The sequence below is a fragment of the Pelecanus crispus genome, chromosome 1, assembly GCF_030463565.1.
Source record: "Pelecanus crispus isolate bPelCri1 chromosome 1, bPelCri1.pri, whole genome shotgun sequence".
Classification (NCBI taxonomy): Eukaryota; Metazoa; Chordata; class Aves; order Pelecaniformes; family Pelecanidae; genus Pelecanus; species Pelecanus crispus.
The window spans coordinates 66,230,372-66,245,706 of NC_134643.1; the positions used below are offsets into that span (position 1 = coordinate 66,230,372).

General features: G+C 44.6%; 1 protein-coding gene across 1 annotated transcript in view; it reads left to right on the top strand.

The window, feature by feature from the left end:
- CREB3L2 (cAMP responsive element binding protein 3 like 2) overlaps window positions 1-15,335 on the top strand; it is a 35,307-nt gene that overhangs the window by 1,085 nt on the left and 18,887 nt on the right. Inside the window, exon 2 of the mRNA XM_075717464.1 lies at window positions 15,169-15,335. Coding sequence (XP_075573579.1) covers window positions 15,169-15,335 — 167 coding nt within the window. The remainder of the gene's footprint in view (window positions 1-15,168) is intronic.

The following is a 15,335-nucleotide window of genomic DNA, read 5'->3' on the forward strand; positions in this document are numbered from 1 at the left end:
TCAGGTCATCTTATTTATGTTTTTAAATACACATGTAGGAATGTAACTCCAGGTGCTGTCCCAGTCTTAAAACCTGTCTAGCTGAAGTCCTAGGTTTTTTTCCCTTTTTAGAAAATAAAAAGACAAAGAAAAAAATAATGCCTGTCAAGAAGTCATTGGTGACCTTGTAAAGATGTAACTGCAATTTTATAGATTCTGTAGTTGTGGGGAGATAGCGATGCATAGAACATGATGAAAACCAACAGCATTTTTTACTAGTTATCTTTAATTCAGCAGTTACAAATATCTGGAGGGGAAAAAAGGGAATGGTGGGAGGAAGATGGCTGCTGGCAGGAAGGGGAGTTCAAGGTAAAAGCTAGTGGTTGGTGGAGGAGCAAGGCCATGAATATCTGGTAACTATTAGGAATAATCACCATGGCAGACTTTCACTCCTAATAATTGGTTTATGTCTTCAACATTAGCTTTACAGTGAAAAGCAGTAGAGAACTAAGCTGCATCACAATAAAAGGGAGAGAGATTAGTGCTTATATGTAAGCATTGACAAGCTAAGCTGTTTATGAAGATCCACCAGGACATGAGTTTTCAAAGGCTGACAGTTTTGTAGTCCAAAGCACTCTCTTAAAACAAGATGTTAGAGATTTCACAAGAGGACAACTAATAAAACCTGTGAGAAGGTTTTTTAATGAGAGACAGAGGCTTTGGAGATGATCTGGAAACATCAGCTACATAAAGCCTTCCCATTTATATTTCCTAACTGTTTTATGTGGATATCTTTAAATTAATACATACAGGAGATATTAATTGTGGCAGAAGAAACAAACACAAGAAACTTTGGAAACCAAGCTTCTCTGAAAGTTAATAGGGAGAAGCTTCAAACTAGGCTAAAAGTTAAGCGGATTTTCCTTTGGGGAAAAATCCTAAAGAAATTCATACTGCTGAGACCACTGGGTAATTAATAGAGCTCTAGTCAAATGATGTTTTAAAAAGCCAAGAAACATTAACAAGCGGGTTTAAAAATAGAAGATGAATGGAAAGCATTTCATCTTCTGTTCACTCTGCAGAGTGTTTCATAAGAGAGGAGGAGGAGGAGGAGTTGTTCTTGGTGTTTGGGATTTTATTTAATCTTAACCTTGGAATCACGCTCATGACCTTTCGATACCTATTGACTTCAAAACAGTGAAGCTCGGAGAAATACTTGAGGAAATTGAAGAATTACAGTTAACATGGCTGTCTGATAGATATTCAAAGGCATCATCCTGATGATTTTTCAGTCCTTGAGTCTGTGAAAGCAGGAGAGGGGGACTTTGTGGGTGGCAATACTGCAGGGTTTGACACTGGACATAGAAAGTATCTCTGCTGTTAGATGGTGGAGGTACACAAGTGCTCCTGACAACTCTGGCAAATGCCAGTCCCCTTGGTGGAGTAAGAGAACAGATAATGGGAGCACGAGTGTCCTTTTGGGGAGCAGGAGGTACAGGGTGTGGAGGGGTCCATGAGCTCCAGCATGATCTCCTTCTGCCGGGGAACTGGGAATGGTTTTGTGGAGTGGCAGGGGCTGAGAAACAAGGTTGGCTGAGGGGCTTATATAAAGAACGTGCAAAAAAAAATTTAGATTCTCCAAACAGCCACCCCACTGGGCAGATTGGTGAGGTCTTACAGCTGTTGTGTTTTCACGGTTTTTCCATGCTGAGGCTTCATGATTCTGTAGGACCCAGCCCTCCAGGACTGGGAGTAGAAACAGGCTAGTGAGGAGGCTCATGTATGACACTTGCACGTGTGTGTGCACACATGCTATGGACACATGTGCTGTGGACTTGCATGCCTGCAGTCAGCAGCAGCGCGAGGAAGAGGAGGATGGCACAGAGCAGTTAAGCTGGGTCTGGATGCCATTTCAGAGCTTCGCCCTTAGCTCTAGACAACTAAGGGCCTGGTGGTGTGCACAAAGCACGTGGCAAACAGGCTTTGTTCTCATTTTGCAGTGAAGTCAATAAGGCAATGTTTCTTCTTTGTAACTCTCTCAGCAGTCGTCCTGGCAATGAGCGCTGGCGGGTTGTTTCCCAGGGCGTGCAGAAATGCCATCCCCTCCTAGGCCAGTGGGCATTCATGGGCAGGCAAAGACAGGGGATGTGTGAGGAGGGGGAAAACCCAGGATTTTCTAGGGCCAGGCCCCTTAGCCCATATGGCTAGATAATGCATACTTGGAAGTGGCGCCTGTTAGGCGCCTTATTGTTGCTGTCACACCAGCACTTAGAAACATAAAATCATAGAATCATAGAATCGTTTAGGTGGGAAAAGACCTTTAAGATCATCCAGTCCAACCATTAACCTACACTACCAAGTCCACACTAAACCAGTCAAAGGTAGACTAGACTAAACCATGTCCCGAAGTGCCACATCTACCCGTTTTTTGAACACTTCCAGGGATGGTGACTCCAGCACCTCTCTGGGCAGCCTGTTCCAATGCTTGACTACCCCCTCCAGGAAGAAATTTTTCCTAATTTCCAACCTAAACCTCCCCTGGCGCAGCTTGAGCCCATTTCCTCTCGTCCTATCGCTAACTACTTGGGAGAAGAGACCAACACCCACCTCACTACAGCCTCCTTTCAGGTAGTTGTAGAGAGCAATAAGGTCTCCCCTCAGCCTCCTCTTCTCCAGGCTAAACAACCCCAGTTCCCTCAGCCGCTCCTCACAAGGCCTGTGCTCCAGACCCTTCACCAGCCTTGTTGCCCTTCTCTGAACATGCTCCAGCACCTCCATGTCTTTCTTGTATTGAGGGGCCCAAAACTGGACACAGTATTCCAGGTACGGCCTCACCAGTGCTGAGTACAGGGGGACAATCACCTCCCTGCTCCTGCTTACTCTGTTAGTGTGACCTGGCGCTGCAGATTCAGCAAAGGCAACTTTTCAGGTGCTGTGTGCTAGAGTACGTTGAGATGCAAGCTGGCTCCCCGTGTCAGTTCTAACTTGATGCATGTTAATTGTGTAATGCTAATCAGCTGCTCAGCCTGCGGGTGCCATTTCTGTGCCGGGAGCGGGCAGATGGCTGCCGAGCCCTATGCCGGCCGGGCCTGCCGGTGGGTCGTGCACAGCCAGAGGGAGGCTGTCAGTGACGATTCGGGATGGGGTGGCTTGTACCACATGGGTCTGGTGTCCTAAAGGGAAACGTACATTTAAAAATAGCCTTAAAAACTGAAGTTTGTTTCCGTGGCGCAGGCCTGTTGGAGATGGCGGGGAGGCAGGAATGACAGCGGGGGGTGTGTGGCCCGTCCTGGGGCAGTGTCCTGCCGCCTGTGTGGGCCCAGGGTGACCCCAGCCGTCGGTCCCAGCCCCGCGGTGCTGGGGCCAGTGTGCGGTCACCAGCCTGGCCCCACGCTGTGTTGCCGGCCCCACGTCCTGTTGCTCCTTTACCTGCCGCTCTGCCCTCCTCCTTCCGTCAGTGCCAGCCTGTTGGAGGAGAGAATTTCATTTTGGGAGTTGTCTCCATCTGGTTCAGTGGCACCCAACGTCTGCAGTGGTTTCCATCTGTGTATTCACAAGTGCGGGGTCCCAGAGCCCCAGAGTATGGGGAGGCTGAGAAAAAGCCCATCTTGTTAAGGCACACGATCTTCAAAACAGGTTTAAGCCATTCAGTGTCCATTTCTGTCTTTTGTTTTTTCCCCCACCAAGTCTCCGACAACCTTACTCAAAATGTTATTTAATATTTCCTTTCAGCTGTTATGGTAGAGTCAATGATTGCTCTGACTCCAGTCGCTGAACTGAACTATTCATGTAATTGTAAATCTTATATAAAGCTGTTTTTTTTTTAATGTGCTAGCAGTGTAAAACCTGAAAAATTCATAAGCTTGGGTTTAACTCTTCCGAGAAGTCCTGTTGACCTCAAAGTGAGAACATGTTTAAGTATCCATAAGATCAAGGTCCCAACACTGGTTTTCCCCAGTTATTCGCTCTTCTGAATTCACTGTATTGAGGCTGTTTCCCCGGCCTTGTGCAGAACTTTTCTGAATACTTGCAGCTTGTTGCTAGTGTGGGGTCTCTGAAGGTATCAGTTGCTAAATCTCCAGCTATGAAAGCATTGGCAAGAGTAACTATTTTAAAGTAGATGTGTGCAAGATGTCTGGCATTTAGTTGTTTGGTTTTCACCCCCCGAGGATCTATTCTTATATTCAATTTTGCATAAACTTTTAAGACTATAAAGATACTAGAGAGAGAGATTCATAGGCCTGATTTGCTTGCATGCAGCTGGCTAACCATGAACTTTTGTTTGCCTGAACTGGTGAATAAGGCGTCTGGCCTGGGGAGGGCTCCAGGCTGTGACATGAAAAAGGAGGCTACGTCCCACGTACCAATGATCCGCACCCATATTTCATCTTGTCAGCTGTAGGCAGAAACTTTAGCATAGTGCTCTGGCCCTCATTTTGGATGTGTGAGATCCATAGGGAAGAACGGAGTACAAGTAATACTGAGGGGCTGGTGTGCAGCAGGAACGCGGAGGCAGAGGCTGCAGCATCTGTGTGGAGCTCTTCATCCTCTGGGATCGGCTCACGTGGTGGGGGTGTTTCACGGTGGGTGTGTGTTTGGGTTTTTTGTGTGCTTTTTACTTTGCGAGCCTGGCAGGGCAGAGACAGTGGACAGCCAACTAGTCATTTGTATGGTTTCTCTCCTCAAATTATGGCCAGGTGGCTGAGTGCCTTCCTTTCCCTGTCACCCGAGGGCTCTGCTTTTGAGACTAGTCTTGGTCCCCACCTGCCCCTCCTGTTTGTGCTTTCCTGCTCAAGAATGCTTTGAAGTTACTTTTGGATTTGAAGTGGCTTGCCTTGGCTAAAAGTTTGAGAGTGATTGCAGAAATGGTATTATTTTACGCTTAGCTGTGCCAAACCTGGGGCTGGTCCCAGAATATAACCTGTGTTGTTACTGGGTTTTTTACTGCTGAAGTTATGTCTTCCTGTAATGTGCTTTTAAAACTTAAATTTTCTTTTAAACTTCATCTCTCTACATGGTTTGAAACAAAACCCACAAACAAACAAGAAACCCAAAACAAACAGACAAAACCCCCAAAATCATTGTATATGGCTTTCACTTCTCCAGTGCAAATCGCCCTTCAACGATAAATGCAGCCCTCATCTCAGGCAGCGCTTTGTACAGGAAAATGGTTGCTTATGTATGGAGTCCAGAAGCAGTAATCAGTGTCATGTGCTGTCTCTTTGTGTAGAGGCATCTGTGGACTTGAAGCTCAGGGTGATCTTCATACATTTTGTATGTATACATATACATACACACACATAATATACATGTGTATATATGGTGTATATATAAAGTCATAATATATTTATTATCTGTAGTAGGTTATATTATATATCCTATTTTTATATTTTTATGTAGGCTATATATAGAGAGAGATACATTGTCCTGATTCTGTCTGTTTTTCTCAAAATACTGAATCAGTGAAATGTGAACAATGAAAATAGAAGCTCCTCTGCCCTGACTTTAAAGAGAATGGAACTGGACAAAGAAATTCACTTGTGTTTTGAAAAGATGCTGTCAAAGCCGTAATGATAATTTTTGCAAGTACATTCCAATGCAGCTTTTTTCCTGTGTGGGTTTTTTATTTTTGTGTGTTTATTTAAGAAATGTGGAGGAAGCCGTTTGGTGGTGATAACCTGTACTTGAGTGATTTTTATGTGGAAGGGTAGCAGTCGGTCCTTGTCAGCATCTGCAGTTTTAAAGGATGAGAAGACTTTGGAACTTTTATACGTCCAAGGTCCAAAATCTCTGTAGGTCGCTCTGAATCAAGCCTGTAACTTCTCCTTGGGCAGCAGTGTGTCTGAAAAATGTCAGTTTTAGTTTAGAGATGGGCATTTTGGTGGTTACTTATGCTTACTGTTAAAAATTGACAACTTTATTTGCAGTCAGATCTCCTTTAGCTTCCAGTTCCACATATGAGATCTCTTCATGGCCTTTTTCCCTGCTGGAGTAAAGAACCATCTGCTCATGGAAACCTCTTTCCCCAGCTGTTTGTAGGCTGCGATTAAGTTCTGTCTTGACTTCTGCTCAGATACAGCTTAAATGAACTGCACTTCTTTGGCATTTCCCTATATGGGGTGTCTTCTGGACATTGAGCTGTTCTTGCAGTTCCTTTCTAAACAAAGGAACATTTGCAGTTCCTCTTCAAAATTCTGTGTAAAGTGACCACAGGAGCTGATTTCCCAGGAATAGTTTCCCTAATGCTGAATATTAGGGCAGTACTGCTCCCACTTCCAGTCCTGCTGTTTCTGAAACCAGTGATCTCATTCTCTTCTAGTTATAGTGTTGCACTGGGGGTTGATGCTCAGTTATTTGCTGCAAGCATTGAGTCCTTTCAATGTGCGTCAAAGCCTGATTGCTGCTGTAATATGGACGTGCCTTCACAATATCCATGTGGAGGGAAAAAATCAGAAGGGTGAGAGAGAACTGTTTTAGTTGAACACAGTGCTTCTGTGGATAATTTTCACATATCTTAAAACAAACCTCAGATAATGTTTTATAGGGCATTTAATAGTATCCAGTGTTAAGACTGTAAATCCAAGCTACCACCTCAGTCTTTGCCTCACTCCCATATATATAAAGGGTGATGCTATAAAAATAACATTTTTCTGCCCCTAAGGAAAATAATTAAAAACATCATGGACTGTATCCCACCTGACAGTTATGCTTGTGTAAAACCTTAGGCTGAAGAGAGGTTAAAGCAAAACCTGTAACCCTGAGACATCTCCTGGCTGGTTTTACGTGACAAGATGATTCTGATTGAAAACTGCCAAATTCCCTGCAGGAAAGAGGGTATTGACCCAGGTTCACTTAGGTATGGGAGGAACAATGTGTCCTTGCTTCTTTCTTAAAAACTTTGATAGTGATACAAATAAGCTGTGGGTTTTAGATGTACTGTGTACCACTCAAAGGGGGGATGAAGGTATTACTGGTGATCCTTTGTTAGAAGAAAAGCTACTTCTGCTGTGTGTCTCGATGACTGGCTGTTTATCACTGATGCTCATCTTTGCCCATTTATTTAATTTTCCCTTCCTGGCACTTTAAAAAGGACCCCAATGTTTGGTAGTCAAACAGTATCCCCTTTGTCGAGGCCGTTTTGAGGGCTTTGGTTTCATTATTTCTGGTGGGAGTGTGTGTGCATGCCGGGAGGGGGAAATGCCATCTGGAAAATCTGTAAGAGAAACTGTTTGTCGATGAATGTGGGCTCTCACCTCACGGAGGAGCGGGAGGGGGGGGTAGCGGCAGTGGCGTTGGAGTTCAGCATTTCAGGCATGATAAACAGGGGCTTGTGTCTGCCAGCGGGGGTTACGTGAGCCCAGAGCTGGGCACCGGGGACAGCGTGAGCCGAGGGGGAAGACAAGGAAGCAATTATTTCTCCAGAAGGGTCCAACTTAACCTTTGGGAGGGTGTATAGGGCTCAGGCTGCAGAGCTGGGGACGCTGAACTTCCCTGCAAGTGGCATGTCCAGCAGCACGCCCGGAATCTGTGCATTAGCAGAGGTCCTTTCAGGTTCACGGTGGGGTGTTTCTGATGACAGAGAGCGAGCAGCTGTTTCCCCCACAAGCAAGTTGTGAGCCTCTTCCAGGTGGTGTTTTCCCCTTGCAGTTAGCTGGCTCCCAGTTTGCAGCTGTGTTTCTGTGGTGTAGAGCTAGTGAGCACCCTTGGATCCTGCTGCTAGCTGTATAGCGGTGGTGACCTCAGAGGTAGGATCCAGGCAAAGACCGAACACTTGTCCAAAGTACAGCTTTGCAAATGTGGACCCTTGGTGCAGAGTCTGAGCCAGCATACTGTTGTACATGGCATGGCGATGCAGAAGCCATGTGGGCTGTGCATCCAGGCCCTGTGGTTCATGATGGTAGTACAAGGTCTGGCATGGACCAAAAGGAGTTAGTTGAAGCCCTTTTGCTCAAATCCATGACACAGCTGAAGATTATTTAAATATGCTTGGCTGGAGAACAGTTTGACTCATTAGGGATCTTCTTGCATTACCCTGTCCAGAAAAGTCTCTTCTGATAGCTGTGCAAAGCACTTTGGTAGTCTGTTGTGGTCTTACGTTTCCAGTTTTGTCTTTCTCTAGCTGTTTTATCTATTGCTTGGACAGTGAACTTCAAGGAGGCAAGGGCCGCCTCTTCATTCTGCTTATACATATAAGGATATCCCTTGATGCTTCTACAGGCCTTACTTGCAAGCTTGTTTCAAATGACATGCAGGGCACATCTGTTTTCTGAGTGATTACGATCTGTTGTGGTGGGAATGGTGGTATGGGTTTTTTTTTTTTCCCCTTCATGTTTAGGTTCAGTGGTACACCCCTCATGTGGGTTTGTTTACTTAGTGGTGCTGTCTTCCTTTTCACTGCAGGGGAAAAAAGGTGAAAATCATGTTGTTTCTCTGAATACTTGCATTTTCTTTACTGGGGATGGGGGGAAAGAGGGAGAGATACAGAGTGCATCTCTGATTTCATTTATTTAAAAATACGCAGCAATTTACTGATGCAACTTGGTTATCCATGCAAAAAGTGTCTCTGTTAAAGTCCTTAATGAATAGTGCTGGAATGAATGTGGGGAGCAAGGGAGATCTTTTTAGTTACTTCGTAAACTCTATCTGTATATCTATCACAGAGGGTGAGATTTAGTCAATATTGCACAAGATTTACTTTTTCTCAGGAAAGGAGATGGTATGTTGGACAAGATTGAAGAATTAGTTGGATAGAATAATGTTGGGTAGAAATAATTAAAAAAAAGGAAAGCAAAACTTGCTGGAAACTCTGATATTAAAACCATGGTACAGTTGAAGTAAGCATTTTGACCACCTTTTCCACTTTTCCTACCCTGCCTTCCCATAATATATGGAACAAGGAGAGAAGCAAAATGTTGCAGTTCTTCAGAGAAATATGAGTATCCTAGAAAGCTGCACATGGTGGTGTTAAGAGACTATGTTTAATCTTTTTTATATTATATATAAATACAGGTAGATTAAAAAATGTTTTTTAACAAACACATTAGTATATATTAATTCTGCCATGTACAAACACAGCCCTTCTTGGTTGTGTGTTTTTCATGTATGCCTAAATCACACATACTGATTATTGCTACAGCTATGATGCTTAGAGGAGCACTGAAATCCATTTCTGTTGAAAACTGTCATCATAATGTATATGGTGTGCAGCACAGAGAGAAGCTGACTTGGGTGTGTTGTGCACCCAAAGCCAAGCACTTGTGCGTAACTCAGTCTTCATAATGGACTTTAAAGATATTAAGCTTTCATTGTGCAAAATGTTGCATAGCCTTTTCCCTTTTGGGTGTAGTGATCTGGAGAAAGGAAAGTGAAAAGGGGAAGTCCATTTGTGGTATGTTGGGTAGATCCTACTAGCATTGTCCATGTTAACTGCAGATGATAGAAGCTGGGGCAGGATTAGGGCCTCTGAAATAAAGACACAGGATGGAGTTTGCTTCTTGGACAAGGGTAGGATGGCCCTGCAGAGGGACCTGGACAGCCTGGACTGATGGGCCGAGGCCAACTGTATGAGGTTTAACAAGGCCAAGTGCCAGGTCCTGCAGTTGGGTCACAACAACCCCATGCAACGCTACAGGCCTGGGGAAGAGTGGCTGGAAAGCTGCCTGGCCGAAAAGGACCTGGGGGTGTTGGTAGACAGACGTCTGAACATGAGCCAGCAGTGTGCCCAGGTGGCCAAGAAGGCCAACAGCATCCTGGCCTGTATCAGGAATAGTGTGGCCAGCAGGAGCAGGGAGGTGATTGTCCCCCTGTACTCGGCGCTGGTGAGGCCGTACCTGGAATACTGTGTCCAGTTTTGGGCCCCTCAATACAAGAAAGACATTGAGGTGCTGGAGCATGTTCAGAGAAGGGCAACGAAGCTGGTGAAGGGTCTGGAGCACAGGCCTTATGAGGAGTGGCTGAGGGAACTGGGGTTGTTTAGCCTGGAGAAGAGGAGGCTGAGGGGAGACCTTATCGCTCTCTACAACTACCTGAAAGGAGGTTGTAGTGAGGTGGGTGTTGGTCTCTTCTCCCAAGTAGTTAGCGATAGGACGAGAGGAAATGGGCTCAAGCTGCGCCAGGGGAGGTTTAGGTTGGAAATTAGGAAAAATTTCTTCCTGGAGAGGGTAGTCAAGCATTGGAACAGGCTGTCCAGAGAGGTGCTGGAGTCACCATCCCTGGAAGCGTTCAAAAAACGGGTAGATGTGGCACTTTGTGACATGGTTTAGTGTGGACTTGGTAGTGTAGGTTAATGGTTGGACTGGATGATCTTAAAGGTCTTTTCCCACCTAAACGATTCTATGATTCTATGACACCTTGCTGTAGATATGCATGATGTGCAGTGCTTACACTTACAGTACTGAGGGAATAATGTCCCGTTTTGAGCTTTCTCTCCCGCATTATTGCATACACAGCATCTTGCAACACATTGCATGTTGTATCTGGGACCAAGCTGGAGCTGTGATGAGTGCAGCTGGGAAAGAAGAGGACATATTTAGAGTTTTTCCTGTCAGTGAAAACTTTGCTCAGTACACTGACTGAACTTACTTTGGCGCTTTGTAAGGCTCCTGCTTTTTTTTTTTTTTTTAAAAGGTGGAAGATGCATGCTAAACAAGAGTCTGCAGAAAAAGTAGGACAAGCTTGATGACAAAAGCAGCACAGAAAAACTTTCCGAAGAAATGCAATTTTAGTCTTGGACACAGAAGAGAAGATATTAGATGCATGTGTCACAAGCGCTGGGTTGCTTGATGAGTGGGGTTTTGGGATGCTTGATTTGAAACTCTGATGCTTAACTTGCAGAAGTGGCCGCACCTGAAAACTCAAAGCATACTGTGTTTTTGATAAAGTATAATAACAGTGCTAAATCATCTGAAAAATCCAATTCCAGTTGTCTCTAGTTGGCCATTTTAAATTACTAGATACTTCTTGGTCTTAATCTCTCCATGGCTCAGTTGAATTTCCAGGACTGCTGTGGAAATTAATTCAGGTTGGTGAAGCATTTTGATTGTGCCCTAGGAAGGAATTAAACAGCTCTGTGGGAACAGAATTTGAATTGATTTGGTAAAGGAGAGTTGAGGCTGTGCGTGAGACAATGAGAATAACAAAACATGGTATAGCTCCTCAGTTAGGGGAGTGCCATGCATTCTGCATGTTGGGTAAGGCACAGGTTTTGCAGAGAAATTGTTTGATCACATTACTAAAACATTCCTATTTTTAGGTGTGTATAACATGCAAAAGTACCCTGAATTAAACCTTCATAGGTATTGCTTAATACCCAGGTACTTTGCAACATTAATATTCCGTTAACATAGTCTGTATGTAGAATTTAACAGTGCTAGTGCATCATACATAGAAGCGTTAGCTGGGATTTTGCTAAGTACCATGTAGACTCCTTAAATGACATATTTCATGTGTCAAAATGCCTAGCATTCATGGACTCATGAAAGGGTAGGTGAAGAGGAGTGCTTCTCATCCAGTCATTGCGCAACAGAGCTCTGAAGTTCATAGGAAGCTTCAGTTGAGGTAAAACAGCTGGTATCATTTGTTCAACAGACTGGATTTTGAAGCCCGAGAAGAGATTTCTAACAGCCAAAGTGACCATTTTTAGGATGTGGATTTTCCTAGCCATTTGAATAGCTAAATCTCTTGTTCAGGCTCTCTTCTCTTTGTATCTGACTGGTTTGCAGCATGTTTTGTCTCACCTTAGCAATGCAATGTTGGCCTGTTCATCTAGAATATTGTCACCAAGATGATTTTCTCAGCCTTTTGTTTTGGATGCTGTCTCAATAGTTCACGTGTACCTCCTGGATCATGTCAAATATAAACATAAATACAAATACCTTCAGTTTCTTGGCATTAGTCATCTACTTTTTCCACAGCATGTCTTGCATGGTTTGGAGAAGACACCTCCCTTCTGCTCCCGTGGGTTCCTTGAGCCAGCCTCCACTGCCCTTTCATTTCTGTATGTCATGTGCACCTTCTTGCTTGTTCTCATTATTCTGTAAGATTTCTCATGATGTTTCATATCCTTCCGAAAGAAGTACCATTGTCCTGGAGGGTGTGCCATGCCTCTCAGTATGACCAGTATTCTGTAGCCTGCTCAGTTTTCCCCCTATTTACCTAAATTTGTATAATTTTGTGCAGCGTTCTCATTGGGGCAAGGGCTGCCACTTTGTTCGGCTAGTACAGTGCTTGGCAGAGTAGACTGAGGTGCTTAGGGGCTTTTATAAGAATTAACTAAGAAGGATTTTCAGATAATGTCAACCCCCTGTGCTCAGAGCGGGAAATGTCCTTGCAGCTCTCTTGGAGCAGAGGAGGGATCGTTGGCAACTTCAGAAGCTGGAATGTGTCAAAAGAAACTCGTTGCACAACACTGATCGTGGTAATGAATGCATAACAGGGGCTTGGGAAAAGTGGGGAGAGGGGAGTATCAAGGTGGGATTCGACCAGCGTGTTGCTCCGTCCCTTCCTTTCACAGGGTTGTTCATCTGGAATGACAGCTGTCACCATGCATCATAAGAGGCAGTGTCAAAAAAGTGTTAGATGCGGCTCTTCAAAGTCACCTCAGTGTTAAACGCAGCGTGTTGCTGTTGCTGAAAACCATCCATAACTCTATGAACTGGTTAGACTGGCTTTAAAGCCTAGAATAATTCCATGCAGTCTGTGTGGATCTAAGTGGTGATGGCAGGGATGTCAGGTTAATCAGCAGTCAGGTTCCAGAGGATTAAAATGACCGGCTGAATGCCAGCATATCTTGCTGTCTTACAGCAGCTGAATCTTTGTGATGAGTCTGGGGATTAGAGGTGATAAACATCACAAAGTGCAGCCTTAGAGGACATGCACTGTTTCTCTGGGTACCCACGGCTAGATTTCTCTTCTGCTTGCATGACGATACAAATCTCAGAAAGTTCAGGGCTAATTACTTGGCTCACTGATAGCTCTTGTTTGTATGTAGCCTTCCCTCCCAAAGGGAGTCTAAAGTAGATTATAGAGGGTAGCACTGCCACTGTGTAGCTTGACCCAGAGGTGCAAGAGGCAGCAAGCAGAAGGCTCTGCACAACGTGATGTGGGGGAGATTTTGGCAGAAGTTATCCAAACAAGCATTTGAAAGTTGTATTTGCCAAGGGATTCTGGATTTCCAGGCAAAGATACCATTTTAAAGCTCTTTTCTGAATGATCCACACACAGCAAGCTCGAAGGAATCCACGGATCCGCTGAGTATTTCATTGCAGTCAGCAGGGAGGGAGCTGCACTCTCGTGTTTGTGAGTAGAGAGGCTTGGGGGGCTTGAAAGAGAGCAATGTCCTCTCTCCTGAGTTAATATTTAGACAATGCTACCTCTTTTTTCATAAATGCTTCTATTTTTATATTTCTGCATTTCCCAGAAAGCTTTGGGAGTAAGCCCACCAGAAACTTAAATACGGTGTTTAGCCCTTGCTGTACAGTTACTTCTCTTGGCAGAGCTGGGCTCACTGTTCTTGAGCTTCTGATTACAGGATACGTATTTTTCATTTTTAATTCCTTGGTGTGTCTTCACTCAAATTACCTCCTTCCTTGCCAGCGGTGGAGGTTAGGTCCCACCACAAAGTAATTACTAGCGCTGGAGATGTACATACTTCTCCTTTCTTCCAGTCACCCAGCTTGTGCCCAGCGCCTGCATGCCGTATGCATGTGTGGTCTTAATAGCAAGGGCAGGCAGCAGCACAGGGGCCGTAAGCCTGCTCTTATTTTTGTTACCTGTTGGCAGCTGAACCCCATTGACATCTCACCAGATTGATACATCTAGATGTGTAAGGGTCTTGTGTCAGCCTTGCAGACTGCTGAGGCAGCGTGCAGTTATTTCAAAACTCTGTTGCTGTCTACTAGCTGTACTGTGTACGTGCTTGCTCTCTGCTTTAATTCTGTATATGCGGTAAATACTCTGTATGAAGTCAGGAGAAAGCTTTGAAAGCAAGATCAACACTCTTTTCTCTTATGTATATTTGGCCTCAGATTCCAACTGCTTGATTTATAGACGTGCTTCTCACAACTACTGATGAGTTGTGGCAGAGGACTGTGCTGTACACTGTTGGGGTGCAGTACAGCTGGTGTAAGGTACTCTCCTGCAAGAGAAAAGAACTTACATGACTGAACTCTAGCAAAAGGGATGGGAATTTTTTTAAGGTAGAATTGCAACTGCCAACAATGCATTTGATTTTTTTTTTTTTTTTTAAGTGTGGTTGTTAATAGCCTTGTGGAATTGTTTTAAAGGTTTAAACTCCTTCTAAGTTCTTGATCCTCTATCATACTTTAGACCTGGGAGAATAAGGCCCTTTTCAGAAAGCCAAACAGTGGCTGCCTCATGAATGGACATGGGGAGCTACCACCTTACCATACCAACCTTATTCCAGTTCTTGACAGAGCAAGGCAAACCCTTCAGCTTTGTCCAGGGAAAATTTGCATGGCTTTCTCCTGATGAGTGAGCTTGCAATAAGTGGGGCTAGGGAACAGTTCTGCCAACACATGATGCACGTTTCATTGCTGCCAGTCAAAATATGTCTCTGGTGCTGTGACTCCAGAGGCTCTGGGGAGGAAATTAGCACAATCACCACGGCACTGGTGCTCCTGTGAAATCATCAACGCCTTTATGCTCTTTTATACTTAGTAAATGAATCCTTGGGGGAAAAATTTTGAAGTTGAGAGTATGAAAAATCCTTTGTTCTTAAAAGTATAGTATCACTGCCCCGGCTCTTTGATGATTGCAAGCAGTAGCAAGAGCAGAAGTTTGGCTAAACGCTATCTCTACAAGGAGGAATAAGACTTGAGTCAGCAGGCATTAGTGTGTGTAGGACATGGCTCCCTGGCTGCTCTACCCAATGGCTTGTTTAGTCTTGTTCTGCTACGTGTTAGCAGCTTGTGGCAATGTACAGTGATTAGTGCTCTGTGTCTTTCCTCCTGCTCCTCTCTCTATCCTGGGGCTAGGATTAGGTTACAGCCCTGAAATGGCACGGTTGTCTGCATTAACTGAGAGCTGAATAGTAAGGGCAGAGTTTTGTTGATAGACTGAAATGCCTTCTGTGTTTGTTTCCCTCCTCTGGAGGAGGGATGACATTATTTTCATTTGTAGTCTTTTTGTCTCTGACCTAAACATGTGGTGTCCGATTTCCTTCCCTGGCAGGTGACCTGGAAAATGAGGAATGGTGTCTGGGTACAGAGCTAACTCCAGCAGCAATAAAGACTGAGCCAGCGTTGTGTGAGACATCAGGCCTTGCCCCCTCAGTCAGTCTCACTGTCACGGCCACGTCGCTGGAGGGGGAACAGCCCGAGCTACAGACGGATGCCCTG